Raw genomic sequence first — 20,595 nt, 5'->3', positions numbered from 1 at the left:
GCAAATAATTATGAACCAAAGAGGGTGAAAGCTGAGTGTGTTAAAATAGTTTTAGAAGACCAAGTCAATTTCTGCGAAGAAAGAAGGGGCTTATTTTTATATATGGTGTAGTTGATAGATGGTTGGACATCTGTGTGTTCTTTTTATGGCTTTATTTGTTTTTCTCACTTCAGACTGGTGTGTGTTTGGAGTAATGAATAGGATTTTCTCTTCAGCTACTAATACTCTTTTATAAATGTTCATTTCAGGACAGTAATCAGTGAAGCCTTTCTTTCTTTCTTTCTTTCTTTCTTTCTTTCTTTCTTTCTTTGCCTTAAATGAATATGGGTCTCAAATTCTGAGATGTGAGGAACATGTTCAGCTCCTACTGAAACCAGTATTGGATTGAATCCTTAGCTGGAGGAAATCAGCATAGCTTCTTTGACTTTAATGGCACTAGGCCAATTTCCACCAGCTGAGAATCAGGCTCACATGTTCAGCACCTATCACAATCAGGCTATGGGTTTTTTATAGCATATAATACTTTAACTCCTCGTGTGCTCTGAATGATTAAATTTAGGGCCAAATCTCGCAGTCCTATTCTTTCAAAACTCTCAGTGATTTGGCAGTGGCTTGTATCTGACTATGTATTATAGAATTTGGCCCTAAATTCACACTGTGTTCTACTTTCCCCCAGATTTTAAATACCTGTCTCACTTCAAGGCCAAATCCTGCAGTTTTAACTCAGGATCTACTCTGGCAAAACTTCCATTGACTTTGTCAGGATATCTGGAATGGCTCATGACCCCGGAGTGCCAGCCTCAGGGCAGGGTTAAGAAGCACAAACAAATTGGTTGTGTGTTCTACAATTAGATTTGACCAACCAAGTATCAAGTAAAAGCAGCAAAGAGTCCTGTGGCACCTTATAGACTAACAGACGTTTTGGAGCTTGAGTTTTTGTGGGTGAATACCCACTTCATCAGATGCATCCACAGGACTCTTTGCTGCTTTTACAGATCCAGACTAACACGCCTACCCCTCTGATACTTGACAAGTATCAAGTGTGAACTCCTCAAGCACTATAAAAGCCTTAACATGGAGTCACAGATAGTCCCCTTGAGTACCTTGATCTACCTTGCCACCTAGGCAAGCTTGCCTTTGTGATAAATCATCTCTTATACCAAACTTCACAATAATATTCAGGTTACTCCGAGTCCCAAAGGACCAATCACTTACCTTACGTCAAGTGTACCCTAGATCTTGCACCAAAGGCAGGGCTTGTAGCCAATCCTACAATAAAAGTGTATTAACTAGGAAAAAGAAATGAGTGTTATTTACAAATCAGGTAAACATACACACACAAGTGAGACAGAGCTTTAGGTTTCAAAAAGTAGTAGAAACTGCTGTAATTTGGGAACTCAATATGTCCTCTAGGGCTAACCCACTAAACAGCTGGAGGATAGACAGGAACCATTTGGTTACATTGTCAACGTCTAGCAATATATATGTAAACCCACAAAACCCACAATCATTATCTACTAATATGTCTCTAAAGGTTGAACCTGGGTCCATTAGCCTGCTAGTTGTGTGACCCTTTCTGGCCCTGCTTCACAGACCTATTCACAGGGCTTGGGCCATGGGCTGTAGTACTTTATCTAGTCCAGTTTTAACCTCCTCAAGTGATGGGGCTCTCATCAGCTTCCTTTGGAAAATAATTGCATAGTCTGATTTCATTATAATTTCCTGATATACCTCTTAAATTAACCTTTTGCTAGCCTAATTTCATTACTGTGAATTGTATTCTACTGTGATATTAGTGGGAGATCTGTTTGTGGGTATATGGCAGTAGAATGCCACATAAGTAAAATCATTGCCACATGAAGCCTTTCCACCATAAGAATGACACAACACCGACACTGCCTCCTACTCCTGAATCACTAACAAACACAAGAGACTCCATGTAGCCTGCTAGGGTCTTTGCTATTGCTATTGATTACAAGTGGAAGATGCTCTGATACTATGGTGATGGGTGGCATAATAAATCCCTAAAATATATAGATATATTAAAAAAAACTAAGTAATATTTTATCAGTAATAAACCAAAACCATAAACAATGACATTTTTTTAACTGTTATCTTTGACATCCCAGAACAGAAATTAAAGTCCCAGTATAAACTGTATAAATTAAGAGTAACCCACTTGTGGTGTGTGTGCAATACAGGACCTCCTCTGTTCAGATCCACAGAAGATATGAGTGAATTCAGTCCCCAGCTAAAGAGCTTTGGCACCAGATATAGGAGCTCGTAAACTCCATGGACTTACATAGAGGGGACCCTATAACACATGCTCACCAGTGGGTACATAATTCCTCTGCTCAACAAAAAGCTTGTCCTACAGCAATTTGAATCCCAGACAAGCCCTGACTTATGTGATGGCTACCATATTGACATGGCCAGCTCTAGCCATTTCGCCGCCCCATGCACGGTGGCATGCCACGGTGGGCGCTCTGCCGTTCGCCCGTCCCACGGCTCCGGTGCATCTCCCGCAGACGTGGCTGCGGAGGGTCTGGTGGTCCCGCTGCTCCGGTGGACCTCCCGCAGGAATGCCTGCGGCTGCTCCACCAGAGCCGCGGGACCAGCGAACCCTCCACAGGCACGCCTGCAGGAGGTCCACCGGAGCCGCCTGCTGCTCTCCTGGCAAGCGGCAGAGTGCCCCCTGCAGCATGCCGCCCCAAGCACGCACTTGGTGTGCTGGGGCCTGGAGCCGGCCCTGCATATTGACTGGCACATAGTGAATTGAATGGGGAGCCTCCAGAGATGAAAGCATGAGCTGCTATAGCTAAAGAGCCAATGTTCCGTAGCTGTGGGGTATAACAACTCATCTCTTTTGTGGATTAACATAGGGGAGGACTTGTAATACACATTGACCAATGGGTTACGTAAGTAGGAGAAATCTCAACATGTCATAGTAATAGTCAATGTAATAGTCTTAACATAGTTTTTGAAAGCAAATTCAGCTATGGAAATTATGATCAAATCTGAAAGGTTCCCATTCAGAAATATAAAACCCTTCAAGCATATTTTCTAACCTTATCTTTTGATTTTCACTGCTTAGTGCACTATTACTGGGGCTATGTTTTAGTCAAAGGTATTTTTAGTAAAAGTCATGGACAGGTCTCTGGCAGTAAATAAAAATTCACAGCCAGTGACCTGTCCATGACTTTTACTATACACCCCTGCTTAAAACGGGGCGGGGGGTGAGTTCTGGGGGCACTATGGTTGCTAGGGGAGGGTAACGCAGGTGCTCGGATGGGTCTCATGGCCCAGGGGGTGTTGGTGTTGGTTCTCTACCTCGCTCCTGGGAGGTGGTGATCTCCAGCTCCTAGCTTCAAGTGCTTCCTCCACTCTGCCCTAAACCCTGGTACTGCTGCTCCCATTGGCTGGGAACCACGGCCAATGAGAGCTGCAGGGGCAGTGTTTGCGAGCTGAGGCAGCAAGTGGAGCCAGGAGCTGAGGGAGGGGAGTTCCTGATGCCCTTCCAAGGATTACCCCCAGTGAGCACCACCCCACACCCCTATCCCCAGCCCTGAGTCTCCTCACACCAAAACTCCTGCTGCTGGAGAATAGGGGGACCCGAGACTGCCCCAGCAGCAGCCGGTCATGGAAAGTCACAGAATCCATTACTTCTGTGACATTCGTGGCAAACATGGAGCCTTAGCTATTATCGCTTTTATCCATCTATCACATTTCTGAAGTGCCCATCATTTTAGTATATAGGCAACTGATTAACTATTTCTTCACTTAAAAGTAGTATATTATAGTTTTACAACTTTAAAGTGGTAGCACTGGCTATGTCCTCTGTGGTGTGTAGCTATTTTTATTCACTATTTATTAATTAGTGTAGCACTTAGGAACCCTAGTCATGAGCCAGGCGCCGACTCTGCTGGGTTCTGCAAAATTACAGAATAAAAATCAGGACCCTCTTCAAAAGAGCTTGCAATATAAATGTCAAACAAGACAGAACAGGTGGAGCTTTAACTGATACTTTTTGCTGTATGGGATTGTGAGTTGCTTTTTTCTGTGTTTCCATATTCCAAAGATGTTTTTATCTTGAGGGTTCAGCTCAGTTGGAATGACCTCACGGTTTTGTGTCTCTGCTTGTGTTCAGTGTGTGACAGCTGTAGCATGGTTTGTATTGTAGTTCAATATACTGTACATTTTGCCATATGCTTCCCAGGTTTTTCACTTTTGCTGATCAGGTGACACATATCTTGCAGTAAGAAATGTATTGTCAAAAACAGATAGTAATAGGGTGGGTTTTTTTGAGGATAGAGTGTGTTTTGGTGCCATGCTACTGGTCACTGAGGGTACGTTCTTCATCACCATGCTGGGTCCCAAATGAAGGTTATTATATACAGGAGTAGGCCATTAGTATAACAGATTGCATCTGTCTATGGTTCAGAAGCTCATCAGTGGTCACAACCTTGGAGCCATGGAGATAGATGAGAGCCCCAATACCATTGCAAGGCAGGGTTGAGATCTGGGGATGCATGGGGTGGAGGGGAGTCCTGGGATGGAGCAGGGCTGGGATGAGGTGGGGAGATGGAGGGAATCCCTGGGGAGAGGGCAGAGCTGGACAGGGTCAGGTTGGGGGTATGGAGGGGAGCCCCAGGGCCTGGGCAGGGCTGGGTCAAGGTGAGGGGATGGGGAAGGAGAGGAGAACATCGGGAGTAGATGGAGGGCCCAGGAGGCCCTGTGATGCTTGGGGAAGATGAAGTAGGAGAACCCCTGTTCTACAGTGAGCAGGGCTGAACTGGGGAGGAGAGCAGGGGGTGGAGCAGGGGAGGCCCTGCAAGCTGCTTCTGCTGGTGTGCAAATCCAATGGCTGGCCCCATCCAAACCTCCCGGCTGCCTCTGCCCACCTCCAGGCTGAGCATTGCTCTGGATATCCTCTGGCAGCACTATACCCCTGCCCAAAACACAGGCAACGGCACCTCCCCTGGTGCACGCCCACATCTTCCCAGGCAGGTGCGGCTCATAGACTGAGAAGCTTTTCTCTAGACCCAGACCCAGCTTCTAGACCCTCTGGCTTCTATTATGGGTAGAGGTGGATCTACAGACAACCCTCTCCTCAAATTTTTGGAAACACGGTAACTAGGTAGGGAGATTTCTAATCTGAAATGACTTCAGCCCCCATTGCATACATATGGCAGTAAGAATTTGGCCAATGAATATTTCATGAACATATTGTGAATAAGTTTTCAGCTTTTGGCTTTCCACTCTCTTGAAGATCATTAGGAATCTTCTTTTGCTATGGAATAATTGTTAGACATTAAAAGTACATTAATTACAAGCATGTAGGATATAATTAAGCGTATGAAAATATAAAGATTCATTGCAGAAATCTCCACACTTCTGTTCATTTAAATCACCATTGTACAAAAAACATACAGCTTCCTTTCATCTGGCATTTATTGGCATTGTCATATGAAGACATGATTAGCACCTGTGGGATTAACTCATTTAGTCTTTGGAGAATTTATGAATGCGTTCGTTCACATGTTCAGTACCATGGGAGGTATGAATGTGACTCCATGAATTTAGGCAAAATAATCAACTGCCTTTGCCTGTAAGCACTACTGAACATCAGAGTGTAATTAAGGAATGTCCATTGTAGGTTGCTGCAGTAACAGGCACACATATTTCATTTTCTCAAAGCCTAATTAGAAATGTCAGGAAACACTTAAATATATTAATTTTAAGGTAATTATTTTTACCATAGTGATGAGATCAGTTAATTTGAATCAAATTAGAAAAGGGCAAATAGTTATCTAACATTTTTTTGTTCATAGCACCAAATATATCGAAATTAATTTATTTTGCTTGATGCAGACTTTTGTCAGCAACCGCAGCTACATAATATATTGATATGATCATGTATTTAAAATAACTGAACTAACTTTAGGCATTGTTCAAATCAGTTAAGATATTTAAGTAGTCAAAGAAAGGGTAATAGCTACACATGATGTCTGTGGCCCATCCATGATTGTTATTAGCAAATTTCTCCAATGGCCGGAGGTGGGACACTAGATGGGGAGGAATCTGAGTTACTGTGAGCAGGGATCGGCAACCTTTGGCACGTGGCTTGCCAGGGTAAGCGCCCTGGCAGGTTGGGCTGGTTTGTTTACCTGCCGCATCCGCGGGTTCGGCCAATTGAGGCTCCCACTGGCTGCGGTTCGCTGCTCCAGGCTAATGGGGCTGCAGGAAGCAGCACGGGCCAAGGGATGTGCTGGCTGTCGCTTCTTACCACCCCCATTGGCGTGCAGCAGTGAACCGCGGCCAGTGGGAGCCGCGATCGGCCAAACCTGTGGACGCGGCAGGTAAACAAACCAGCCCGGCTTGCCGAGGGCTTACCCTGGCAAGCCGCATGCCAGAGGTTGCCAATCCCTTCTTCGTACCTTCAAGGCAGTACCTTAGGCTGGGGATGGTATAGAGTCTCACTGCCACATTGGGAGCTCCAGGAGCTATTGTGATCGCCAGAGGGAAAACAGCTGCTGTGCAGCATCCGCTTCTCTCTGTGCATGGGTAGTTCTGCTGATGGGAGAAGACATGGGGGAGGTAGAGGGCATAGCCAAGGCACTGCCACTTCTCTGTTAGCCTTCCAGAGGCTACCACTGACAGTGGTACCAACCCTTTGAGTTTCTTCCACTCTCTGAACACAGGGAATAATGTTGTGCACAGCCATTGCTTCTCAAAACCCAGCTACTGTGCCTACGTGCCCATGCACTAAGCAATTCTTTTCAGAGATGAAAATCTGAGTTGCTCCCATCGGAGATTAAAACCCCAAAGAAAGCCTAAAGAATCACAAAGATTCAGAGCTCTCTTGTCTAAGGAGAGCTATTGCCTTTGTTTCTTTGTTTTTTATCCACTTCAGACAAATAAACTATATGTGCATTTTACGAAATATACAATCTGAATATTCCTGTGAGGCTCTTTGGTGTTTGAAATGTCAAGTGCTTTATTGAATTGACTGATTTTATTTCATTTGCTGTAAAAACAATTATTTTCTTATTGGCTATTGAGATACCTATTTAAAAATGTCAGGTCCCTTAGTTATGACATCCAAAGATATTAATGCCGTTGCTGTTTAAGTTTTACTGCTCACTCTAAACCCAAATCTTGTAGATACATACATATATGAATAAATCAGGATTGCTTATGTTATAATATGATGGTTTATATGATAGCATGTTGGCCATGTAACTATATATGATCTCCTGCTGTCCAGTTCAAAAAAGATATTTATATATCAGTCTAGCTAAAAATAGCTTAAAGAGCCACTGCTGCCTCCTGGAAAAAATTGCATAACATTCAGTTCAGAAATAACTGAACTAGTTTCTGATCCCAGTAACACTGGTGTAAATCTACAGTAATTCCAGTGACTTCAAAATATTTTGCAGACTGTGTGTGTGGGAGGAGAGGCAAGTAAGATAATCTCTGTGTGTGTATTATATAGATGTACATTGAAATGTTGTCACTTTTAGGATGGAAGCAGTAGTGATTCTGACTCAGCAAGGAAGGCTAACTTCTCTAATTTGAAAAACTCAGGGTCGGCAAGATGGACCTGATCTAAAGTCCACTGAAGTCAATGGGAATCTTTCCTTTGACTTCAGTGGCCTTTGGCTCAGATCCCAAGTAATTACTCAAGTTGGAATTTGGCCATTGACGCTAATACTCCTCTACTTACAAAAAATACCACTCAATCTTTAATGAACACAAATTGCCAGTGCCCAGTCTTATGTCTCATCTGAAAAATGGCACCTGCAAGAGTGCATTGTTACTTAATACTATGCTGAGGCCCTAATTCAGACTCAAAGGGAAGTGTGTCACCTACTGAGTCACTAACATCACTTTTCTTTTCCTAATAGGGCCAAGTCTCCAAGAAGTTTCTTTTCCAACTAGAGTTCACAGATGTATGTGAGCCAGGAGTTACTTTTATGGATGCTGTGGAAAAAGAGAGGAAAGAGATGATACATAAATAGACTCAAAAGAAAAATAAATCTACCTTTTTGTTGTAAAATTCAAATTTTAAATTAAAAAAACGGCAACTTAAATCTGTTTTAGTCAAGACAAAATGCTGGGCTATGAGAGTAGTTTTGTGAAATGCAGTATACATTCTCTATGTGGGGAAGAAGGATGGTTAATGGTTAAAGCAACTGATTGGGTATTAGAAATCTTGGGTTCTACTCCCACCACTCCCAAGGCCTTCCTGTGTGTGATGTTGGGCAAGTCCCTTAACCGCTCTAGTCTTCTGTTTCTTCATCTGTGAAATGGGATTAATAATAGCTACCACCTATCTCATAGGAATTTGTGATGATAGAATTATTACCCGTAAGGTTCATTAAAATGCTCAAATGGAAGGCGGCGTATATAGGTGCAAAGTGTTAGTGTCATTATATATTTAACATACAGCTTTGAACCTTGTGTGGTATGCAACAGCAGTGCAAGGTTGTTACTCTAGTGGAAGTGAAGGCACATCACTGTGTCCTAGGTACACAGTGCCATTTTCTTCATTGAGAGGGTGTAAGTCGCTAGCCCCTTTTGCACCCACTCTTTACTCTCCCGTGCCCAAGTGAAAAAGAGGTGGATTGCAGATGGACAATGGGCATGTCTACAGAGAACTTCAATGCAATTTGCATATGTATTTATATAGTCCTCATCACTGTGGAGCTTAATACTGCAAGGTGCTGAGAACTCTGGTCTGGATCCTGCAAAGCACTTAAGCACATGCTTAACTTTACGTATATGAATAGTCTCATAGATTTCAATGGGATTACTCAAGTGCTTAAAGCTTGTGTTCCTGGACTAGGTCAAGAAGCCCCTGTTGTTTGTAGAACTACAGGTTCCCCTCTTAGGTCTTACCCCTTCTGTTAGGGAGGAGTTACTTCCTGGCCAGTTTAGCAGTGCACTTATTACTGTAGGATTGGGATTGCCAGCACACCATATTTTCCTCATCTCTTAATCTCACACTCATGCACAATACTTCGTACTCTGTGATGTGCAGAATTAAGTGCTATGCTGTAGCTGGAATATTAATTTTTTTGCTTTGTTGTTGGAATGTCACAAAATGAAATAATAAATAGTTTTAATTTCTGGGTTTAAGGTAACAAGTTTACAAGTTGCCTTTAATAGAAATTTGCAGGTGGGAAATTGTTGGTTTTTACACTATTGTTTTCAGTGATTTATGCTATTTAAGAAGCAATACAGTCTGAGGAATGGGCAGAGATTGGAGAATTAAGAGGTCATAGGTTCTATTCCTGGCTCCATGGCCTTGAGAAAGTCTCTTTGCCTCAGATCCTGAAAGGTATTTAGACACTTAACTCTCATTGCAATCAATGGGTGTTCTGCCTAAAAACATTTGAGGATCTGGGCCTTTGCCTCTTCACCTCAGTACTCCTATAATTAAAATAGGGATAATAATAATTGTTACCTCCATCAAAGGGACATGTTAATTATTATGTATTTGTGGTTTGTAAAATGTGTTGGACATGTAAGGACTAATATTTAGGTGTAATGTCTAATACTGAGGTGTTATGTAGGTATAAGAGGCATAATACTTATGTGTTAGCCTAGAATGATATGGAAAAGCTAACAAGAAATAAAGCCACTTTGGTATAGTAATTCCTAAGGTTGCTATTGTAACCTGCATTATCGTATTTTCTGTTTTGCAGTTTTACTAAAGAATACAAAAAGAGAGGAGGACAAGCCATTCAGAGACTGTGCAGATCTGTACCACGCTGGTTTTAACAAAAGTGGAGTCTACACTATTTATATTAATAATGTATCAGAGCCTAAAAAGGTACAAAATATATGTATTTGTGTTTGTTTTTGCTTGTTGATGTAGATATTGCTCTTGGCATGAGGGAGCATTCTGCATGGTTATGGAATCTTTACATTGGCAAAGAGCTGTATTAATATAATCACTTAGACCACCTTCACCCTTAGAAAAATACTGGAAGGTGAAGTAAATGGAGTATCTTGCCTGAAGTGAGTCCCAACCATCCTTTCTCTCTACTGGCTGAGGATCCTCCCTAAATCTGAGCATATACCCCCAAAGCATGATTTGTCTTCTACACCTCAGCAAATATGTGGTCTCTACAGTTGAGTCAGACACCTGGCAAGCAGTTCTGTCAGAAATACATGTCTCTGAAGATCAAGGAGAGGATCAGGGATACTCAAGGATCATATTTTATTAATTAATAATGCACTGTCAAAAAATGATCATCGGTTGGTAATGAATCACTGATAAATAGTTCCCATTATATTCCAGAAATATTGTTCAGGATGAGACATGGGGGAAAGGATAAACCAACACCAGAAGAAGACTATTGGTATAGTGATAAATAAAAAGTGAATACGCAAGATAACTGAGATGTCTATAATGAAGTATGGAAAATCTTCTTAGATGTTATCAAGCAGGATTAGAGAGACCTGAATAGGAGTGTGGAAACTGTTAAACTGGAATTGTAAAGGACTTGAAAATAACCTAGACACATGTCCACACTGGCAAATTGATAGTGAGTTGCACTTGTGTTAATTTTATTCAAGTTCACAAGCTGTCCAAAGAAGCTTCATTGCAAACTTTTAAATTCTATCTGAATAGCTGCAAGTTTTACTAGGTTACTGATCTTGGTGTGTTTTGTTTGAGATTAGCAGGGGGATAGGTAAGGTAGGCAAAGTCACATTGTGGAAGTCATGTTTTATTTCTCTGGTATACCTGATTGAAAGAGCTATCCAATGCAGTCAGGAAAGTCCACCCAGAAACTATTCTATTTGGTTTTTCAAAGAGGCTGCATTTTAGTTTTCTTTTTCAGCAGGAAAAGTAAATATATATATATATATATATATATATATATATATATATATATATATATATATATATATATATATATATATATATATATATATATATATATTCTGCTGGCTCTTGTGTCTGTCTATCTCTGGTAGCAAGGGTCTGATACAATATGCACTGAAGACAATGGGAAAACTCCTATTATCTTAAGGGATGTGGAATCAGGCACTAAGTGGGCTAGTACATTTTATAATTTTCTAGTAATTTTCTTTGCTTAGTTTCATCCCAACGTGACTGTCAATTTCTCTGCCTCTTTGCTGATTACATCCTTCAGATATTTACAGATGATTATCAGTCCTGCTCAGATCCTCATTCCCACCTCTTTGTTAGTCATCATTTTGCAAGTTGTATTTATTTAATTATTTTAATTTTTCCTCTTGAATGTGTAGACATATTTAAGATGTTGAAATAATTAGAAGTGCAACAGTATTCTAAGCCTTTATTCTGAGTTGTGCATAATATTATACATTTAAACTGTTTACTTTTAAATTACTGAAGATACTTAGTTATTCTTTATACCATACTATTTTAGTTCCTGATCCAATGGCCATTGACGTCACCGATTTTAGTGGGCACTGTATTGGAGCCATTAAGTGTTTTGGTTGATAGATGGCTCTCATGGGTCAGTAAGTGGTAATTATATAGGAAACAAAGGGTAGGAATAAATGGGCAGTTTTCAGAATGGAGAGAGGTAAATAGTTGTTTCCTACAGGAGTATGTACTGGGACCAGTCCTATTCAACATATTCATAAATGATCTGCGAAAAGGGATAAACAAAAATTGTTAGATGATACAAAACTACCGGTACTCAAGATAGTTAAGTCCAAAGCAGATTGGGAAGAGTTACAAAAGGATCTCACAAAACTGGGTGACTGAGCTACAAAATGGCAGATGAAATTCAAAGTAATGCACATAGGAAAACATAATCACAACTATACATATAAAATGATGGGTTCTAAATTAGCTGTTACCACTCAAGAAAGAGAACTTGGAGTCATTGCTGAAAACATCTCTGAAAACAGCCACTCAATGTGCAGCAGCAGTCCAAAAAAGCTAACAGAATTTTAGGAATCATTAAGAAAAGGATAGATAAGTTTTATATAGAGGCAAGATAAGGATAGATAAGATTTATATAGAAGCAATATGATATTTTCTGAAATATCATATTTCCTCTATATAAATATTATCATATTGCCTCTATATAAATCTATGGTACACCCACATCTTGAATACTGTGTGCAGCTGTGGTCACCCTATCTCAAAAAAAAATGGGAATTGGAAAAAGTACAGAAATGGGAAATAAAATGATTAAGGGTAAGGAACAGATTAATAAGACTGGTAGTTTTCAGGATGGAAAAGAGACAACTAAGGAAGAATATGACAGAGAACCATAAAATCAAAACTGGTGTAGAGAAAGTAAATAAGGAAGTATTATTTGCTCCTTGACATAACACCAAATGAAATTAATAGGCAATAGGTTGAAAACAAACAAAAGGAAGTACTTCTTCACACAACACACAGTCAGCCTATGGAACTCTTTGCCAGAGAATGTTGTGAAGGCCAAGACTATAACAAGGTTCAAAAAAGAACTAGATAAAATCATGGAGGATAGGTCCATCAGGGCAGGGATGATATCCCTAGCCTTGTTGCCACAAGCTGGGAATGGACGACAGGGGATGGATCACTTGATGATTGCCTGTTCTGTTCATTCCCTCTGAAGCACCTGGCATTGGCCACTGTCGGAAGACAAAATACTGGGCTAGATGGACCATTGGTCTGACCCAGTATGACTGTTCTTATGTTCTTATTCTTCATTAACACGTTTAAGGACAGCAGTACATTATCACCTTTTTAAAAAAAAAATCTGCGTTTGTCTCCAAAAGGCTGTTTTAACGCTAAAAAATTGTTTAATCCCTAAATCCAAAATGAGTGTAATAAACCAATGTGTGTTATGAATTAGTAGTTCTTTCATCCATGCATCTAAGCAAAGGCAAATACTTAGTGCATTTGGAATCCCCTTCATCTGAATCTACAGAAAAATAATTATTCTCATCTTAAGAAGTCCACCACCTACAGATGCATAAAAATAGTTATTCAAATATCGCTTCTTTTTTGTTCAGGATTAAACCTCAAAACGTGTTAAAAGGTGTTTAATGGCTGAATGCCTTGACGTTGTCTGGGACAGGAGCCAGTTCAAGGCTGTTGATGGCTAGAACTATGTGAAGCTAATATTGATAATCAACTTGATACTCCTGTTAGTGTGGCGGGTGTTCACATCCACCACCATGGAAAGTGCCAGACCACTTAATGGTGGCTAATGCATAATTAGGTGCTGTAAATCAATCTGTCACTATACAACCCCTCTTTTTAATTTGCTACACCACTCAAAGAACATGAAAACTTGTTTTATAAGGCTTTCTATTACAGGAAAATCATATATTATGTGTCTTTTTCCATATTGATCAGAATTCTTCAACTCTCTATGTAAATGCACACCTTATTTCATAGGCAAATGTAGCTTTATTAAAGAGCACAGAAATGAAAACCTGGAACAATCACAGTGCCAATAGGGAAAACGTATCTGATCATGCAAATAATGTGGAAATTGCTTCAAGTAATAGTGTTAAAATGATGGAACAGAAAAGTAGAAATAATAATAATGACAGTTTTAACCTTTCCTTGCAGTATCCCAAGAAAAATGAAAGGATGCATAACAGGATGCATTCTTTGTAAAAGTTGTGTCATTTATAAGCACTACTGTTTATACATAAAACACAAAATATCCATTGTGAATATTATGTGCATTGTCTTGTTATATTTAAGGATATAGTTTGTAAGAGATAATATTCAAAAGTTAATTTGTCAGCAAAAGTCTAAGGGCCACATTGCTGTCTATATTAAATAGGGAACTTAATGAGAGCTTTATTGTGAAATCATGGTAGGATGCTGTCCTACAATTTCAGTACTGGTCACACACTCTCCAGGGATAGTCCCACATGGCTCCATCCTTAGTCTCTCCACCTTTTGTAAATTGCTTGTCGTCTTAGATTGCAAACTCTTTGGGGCAATGACTATGTCACTATCTGTGTTGAGACACTGCCCGGTATATTGTGGCTACAACCAGGATTTAAATAAGATATAAAAGCACCTATAAATAATGTATCATCTATTCTATATGTTGGCTTCACTGTATCTCATTTTCCTGCAAGTATTTATGATAATTTCTTCCTATCCTGTGTAACACTGTGCTATACTAGGTAATACTTGATAAATTGAAAAAGTACTAATGTTTGAAGACTATTAAGGAAAGGTGTCTTTTTTTTTTGAGTGGATATAAATTTGAAACCAGTATCATCATTTTCATTATTATCTAGGTCTTTTGTAATATGGAGATCACAGGAGGAGGTTGGACAGTAATACAACACCGAGAAGACGGGAGTCTGGATTTTCAAAAAAGCTGGAAAGAATACAAAATGGTAAGGGTGAAGAATTTACAGCAAAGTTAGAAAAGTAATCTCTTGAACCATTATATTTTAAGCTCTGTATGCCCTAACACTCAATTAACATTACAGTATAACCCTGGCAGCATTAAGTAATCAGGCATATTGACTGGGTAAATGTAACCTCAGGAAGGATGCAGAGAGAAAATTTCTAGACACATTAAATGACTTCTTGGAGCAACTTGTCCTGGAGCCCACCAGAGGAGAGGCAATTCTTCGTTTAGTCCTAAGTGGAGCACAGGATCTGGTCCAAGAGGTGAGCTGAACCTCTTGGTAATAGCAACCACACTGTAATTAAATTTAACATCCTTGTAGGGGGGAAATGCCAAAGAAACCTACCAAATAGTATTTAACTTGAAAAAGGGGAACTATACTAAAATGAGGAAGATCATTAAATGGAAATTAAAAGGAACAGTCACAAGGCTGAAATGCCTGAAAACTGCATAGAGACTATTTAGAAACACCATAATAGAGGCTCAAACTAAATGTATACCCGAATTTTTAAACAACAACAACAACAAAACAGTAAGAGGATAAAAAAAATGCTATAGTGGCTAAACCACAGAGTAAAAGAGGCAATCAAAGGCAAAAAGGCACCCTTTAAAAATTGGAAGTCAAATCCTAGTGAAGAAAATAGAAAGGAGCATAAAGAATCAAGTGTAAAAGTATAATAAGGCAGGCCAAGAAAAAAAAAGAGCAACACAAGACACAAAAACTAAAAGCAAAAAATTAAGTACATGAGAAGCAGGATTATTTAAAAAAACAGTCAGCGGGGCCACTGGATGATCAAGGTACTGACAGAGCACTCAAGGGAGACAGGACCATTGTGAACATAAGAACCGCCCTACTGGGTCAGATCAAAGCTCCATCTAGCCCCATATCCTGTCTTTTGACAGTGGCCAATCCCAGAAGCCCCAGAGGGAATGAACAGATCAGGTAATCATCAATGTTCCATCCCATCACCCATTCCCAGCTTCTCTCAAAGAGAGGCTAGGGACAACATCCCAGCCAATAACCAATGATAGACTTATCCTCCATGAATTTATCTAGTTCTTTTTTGAACCCTGTTATAGTCTTGGCCTTCACAACATCCTCTGGCAAGGAGTTCCACAGGTTGACTGTGCATTCTGTGAAAAAAATACTTCCTTTTTGTTTGTTTTAAACCTGCTGCCTATTAACTTCATGTTGCCACTTTTTCCCAGATCATTTGTGAATATGTTGAATAGGATTGGCCCAGGTACAGACACCACTATTTACCTCTCTCCAGTCTGAAAACTGCCCATTTATTCCTACCCTATGTTTCCTATCTTTTAACCAGTTACCAATCCATGACAGGACCTTCCCTCTTATCCCATGACCGCTTATGTTGCTTAAAAGCCTTTGGTGAGGGACCTTGTGAAGACTCTAAATGCATTCTTTGCATTAATCTTCACTGCAGAGAATGACGGGGAGATCCTTAAACCTGAGCCATTCTTTTTAGGTGACAAATTGGAGGAACCATCCCAGATTGAGTTGCCAGTACAGGAGGTTTTGGAACAGATTGATACATTAAACAGTAATATGACAGTAGGACCAGATGTTATTCACCCAAGAGTTCTGAAGGAACTCATATATGAAATGGCAGAGCTACTAACTGTGGTATGTAACCTATTGCTTAAATCAGCCTCCATACCAGATGACTGGAGGATAGCTAATGTAATGCCAATTTTTGAAAAAGGCTCCAGAGGCAATCCTGGCAATTACAGGTTGGAAAACCTAACTTCAGTAACAGCAAATTGGGTGAAACTATAGTAAAGAACAGAATTATCAGACACATAGATGAACACAATTCGTTGGGGAAGAGTCGACACAATTTTTGTAAAGGAAAATCATGTCTCACCAATATATTAGAATTCTTTGACGATGTCCACAAGCATATGGACAAGGGTGACCTAGTCAATATAGTGTATTGGACTTGGAGAAAGCCTTTGAGAATGTCCCCTCCAAAAGCTCATAAGAAAATTAAGCAGCTGTGGACTAAGAGAGAAGGTCCTTTCACGGATCAGTAACTGGTTAAAAGATAGGACACAAACAGTAGGAATAATTGGTCAGTTGTTTTCCAGAAGCAGGGAATGGGCAAAAGGGGATGGATGACTTGGTGATTACCTGCTCTGTTCATTCCCTCTGAGACACCTGGCATTAGTCACTGTCAGAAGACAGGATACTGGGCTAGATGGAGCTTTGATCTGACCCAGTACTGCCATTCTTATGTTCAGTTTTCAGAGGTAAATAGCAGTGTCCCCCAGGATCTGTACTAGAATCTGTGCTGTTTAACATGTTCATAAATGACCTGGAGAAGGGGCGAACAGTGGGGTGATGAAATTGTAGACAATACAAAATTATTCAAGTTAGCTAAGCCCAAAACCGGCAGCAAAGAGTTAGAAAAGGATGTCACTGAATTGAGTGACTGGGCAACAAAATGGCGCCCCAAATTCAATGTTGATAAGTGCAAAGTAATGCACATTGGAAAAAATAATCCCAGCTATACATACAAAGTGATGAAGTGTAAATTAGCTGTTACCACTCAAGAAAAAAGATCTTAGAGTCATTGTGAATAGTTCTCTGAAAACATCCACTCAATGTGTAGCAGCAGTCAAAACAAGCAAATAGAATGTTAGGAAAGGCATAGATAATAAAACAGAAAATATCATGATACCACTATATAAATCCATGATGGTTCTTTGGTTGATTGCACATGTCCATTTCACTTCAGGTGTATGTGTATTCCAATGCATGGTTGTCAGAGAGTTTTTCCCTTAGCAGTACCACTCAAGGAAACATAAGCACTACTGGTACCTTAAGCACAGCATGCAGGCATAATGGACAAAGCCACCCCCTAGCCCTCTGAGTTCCTTCCTTTCCTTGCTTCTGAAAGTCTTTAGTCAAACCTGTAAGTAGTGCCCATTGTATACTGTAGTTTTAGTAGTTAGTTAACTAGTTGAATAGTGTACAAATATTTGCTTTGTTGTTTGTGTGGGTCTGGCATGCAGTCAGGGTACCGGTACTGGAGATGTGCCACACTCTGGATTTCAGGCTCTGCCACTTCTGTTGTAAGGCGATGCCTGATTGTGACCCTCACCGCCACTGCCCTAAGTGTTTGGAAGAAGCTCACATAAGCATGCAGTTCTGGTCATCCCATCTCAGAAAAGATATATTGCAATTTGAAAAGGTTCAGAAAAGGGCAACAAAAATGATTAGGGGTATGAAACAGCTTCCATATGAGGAGAGATTAAAAAGACTGGGACTGTTCAGCTTAGAAAAGAGACAACTGTGGGGGGGATATGATAGAGGTCATACAGTTACAAACGGTGTGGAAAAACTGAATAGGGAAGTGTTATTTACTCCTTCACATAACATAAGAACCAGGGTCACCCAATGAAATTAATAGGCTGCAGATTTAAAACAAACAAAAGGAAGTATGTCTTCACACAATGCAGTGTCAAACTCTGGAACTCATTGCCATGGGATGTTGCAAAGGCCAAAAAATGGGTTAAAAAAAGAATTAGATGAGGACAGGTCCTATTAGCCACAATGGTCAGTGACACAACCACATGCTGTGGGTGCCCTAAACCTTCAACTGCTAGAAGTTGAGACTGGACAACAGAGGATGGGTCATTCAAAATTGCCTGGTTGTGTTCATTGCTTCTGAAGCATCTGGAATTGGCCATTGTCAGAAGGCAAGATGCTGGGCTAGATGAACCATTGGTCTGATCCAGTATGTTTATTTTAATAGGAACTTGGCTGGCCTGCCATCTACGAAAATCTTCTTTCCACCTCCTTCCAGTTCAAATATCACACCCTAAGAACATAAGAACGGCCGTACCGGGTCAGACCTAAGGTCCATCTAGCCCAGTATCTGTCTACTGACAGTGGCCAATGCCAGGTGCCCCAGAGGGAGTGAAGCTAACAGGCAATGATCAAGTGATCTCTCTCCTACTATCCGTCTCCATCCTTTGATGAACAGAGGTTAGGGACACCATTCTTTACCCTTCCTGGCTTATAGCCATTTATAGACTTAGCCACCATGAATTTATCCAGTTCCCTTTTAAACATTGTTATAGTCCCAGCCTTCACAATCTCCTCAGGTAAGGAGCTCCACAAGCTGACTGTGTGAAGAAGAACTTACTTTTATTTGTTTTAAACCTGCTACCTATTAATTTCATTTGGTGATCCCTAGTTCTTGTATTATGGGAATAAGTAAATAACTTTTCCTCATCCACTTTCTCCAAATCACTCATGATTTTATATACCTCTATCATATCCCCCCCTTAGTCTCCTCTTTTCCAAGCTGAAGAGGCCTAGCATCTTTAATCTTTCCTCATATGGGACCCTCTCCAAACCCCTAATCATTTTAGTTGCCCTTTTCTGAACCTTTTCTAGTGCTAGAATATCTTTTTTGAGGTGAGGAGACCACATCTGTACACAGTATTCGAGATGTGGGCATACCATGGATTTATATAAGGGCAATAATATATTCTCAGTCTTATTCTCTATGTCCTTTTTAATGATTCCTAATATCCTGTTTGCTTTTTTGATCACCTCTGCGCACTGCGTGGACATCTTCAAAGAACGATCCACGATGACGCCAAGACCTTTTTCCTGACTCGTTGTAGCTAACTTAGCCCCCATCATATTTTATGTATAGTTGGGGTTATTTTTTCCAATGTGCATTACTTTACATTTATCCACATTAAATTTCATTTGCCATTTTGTTGCCCAATCACTTACTTTTGTGAGATCATTTTGAAGTTCTTCACAATCTGCTTTGGTCTTAACTATCTTGAGTAGTTTAGTATCATCTGCAAACTTTGCCACCTCACTGTTTACCCCTTTCTCCAGATCATTTATGAATAAATTGAATAGGACTGGTCCTAGGACTGACCCTTGGGGAACCCTCAGCCCTCTCCCAGAGCCCTATCAAACAAATGTGTTTTGTAGCATGCCTGGAAGGTCACCCACTTCTGCCTATTTCAGACCCGCGGGGCAGAGCAAATTCCAGAGTCCTTGAGCCCTCATGGAGAAGACACACCAGCAGCCCTCTCTTTTTTATAATGAGGGTGATCTACTGCAGGGGCGGCTCCAGGCCCCAGCGCACCAAGCGCGTGCTTGGGGCGGCATGTCACGGGGGGCACTCTGCTGGTTGCCCGGAGGACAGCAGGCGGCTCCGGTGGACCTCCCGCAGGCCTGCCTGCGGAGGGTCCGCTGTTCCCGCGGCTCCGGTGGAGCATCCGCAGGCACGCCTGCGGGAGGTCCACTGGAGCCGCGGGACCGGCGAGCGGCAGAGTGCCCCCCGGGGCGTTCCGCCGTGCTTGGGACAGCGAAATGGCTAGAGCTGGCCCTGATCTAGTGTGAGTGCCCGTATTGACCACAAATGTGCCAGTTTGGCCAAGAGAGAGGCAGTCCCTCAGGTAGGTTAGTCAGAGGCTACTCATAGCCAACACTTTAAGATCCATCTGGAAACCAATGAACAGCCAGTGTGGAACACTGATGTCTTAGGCTATATGGGAGTCCAGGAAGCTTTGTCTAAACTAGGAGTAACTGTTATTATGGAATCACAGGCTGATGCTGTTGATATCAATGGGAGTTGCACTCAGCACTTTGCCTGATCAGACCCTTAGTTCTGATAGGAGTCTGAATTTAGCAAGCCTAATATACTTTGTGTGGGGGACACAGACACACACATACCTAGAGGACAGCTGGAGACTGAACTTTACAGCCCTCTGTTAACTTTACCATTTTATGAAAATCAGGGATTTTTCTATTCGTTTTGGTTTGAGTTACTATATTTTCTCTCTTTCCCCAAAAAATGAGCTAGAGGAAGTAGCAGGTACATCCAAAAGAAGCAAATTGTTGACAAAATTATATGCACGTGTGCCCAAATACAATCCCCAGATCTGGGTATATCGACTGGTGCCACAGTCACAAGGAGGGCACATCTCCCCTGCCCAACAGCCCTCCTTGCCCTTGTGTCCCTTATAAATATACACTGCAGTATTCTCAAGCAATAGTCAAAAATGCTGCATTTTACAGTTGTGTTATTCACAATTCTGGGCCACTTTGCTGTGTCCTCACCGTTTTCACTCTCAGCTGTGTGTGTCTGGAGGCTTAGCCCATTGGTCTATGTGCTGAGACCGCTGGGATTATTTTCCTAGTAATTTATGA

At 41.0% G+C, this 20,595-nt stretch overlaps 1 protein-coding gene across 1 annotated transcript in view; it reads left to right on the top strand.

The window, feature by feature from the left end:
* ANGPT1 (angiopoietin 1) overlaps nt 1-20,595 on the top strand; it is a 224,628-nt gene that overhangs the window by 132,211 nt on the left and 71,822 nt on the right. The window contains exons 5-6 of the mRNA XM_030553702.1: nt 9,711-9,838; nt 14,269-14,370. Coding sequence (XP_030409562.1) covers nt 9,711-9,838; nt 14,269-14,370 — 230 coding nt within the window. The remainder of the gene's footprint in view (nt 1-9,710; nt 9,839-14,268; nt 14,371-20,595) is intronic.

Source organism: Gopherus evgoodei, chromosome 2, assembly GCF_007399415.2.
Source record: "Gopherus evgoodei ecotype Sinaloan lineage chromosome 2, rGopEvg1_v1.p, whole genome shotgun sequence".
NCBI classification, from domain to species: domain Eukaryota; kingdom Metazoa; phylum Chordata; order Testudines; family Testudinidae; genus Gopherus; species Gopherus evgoodei.
Note: the sequence above shows the minus strand (reverse complement) of the source record. Positions and strands in the feature narration are given on the sequence as shown.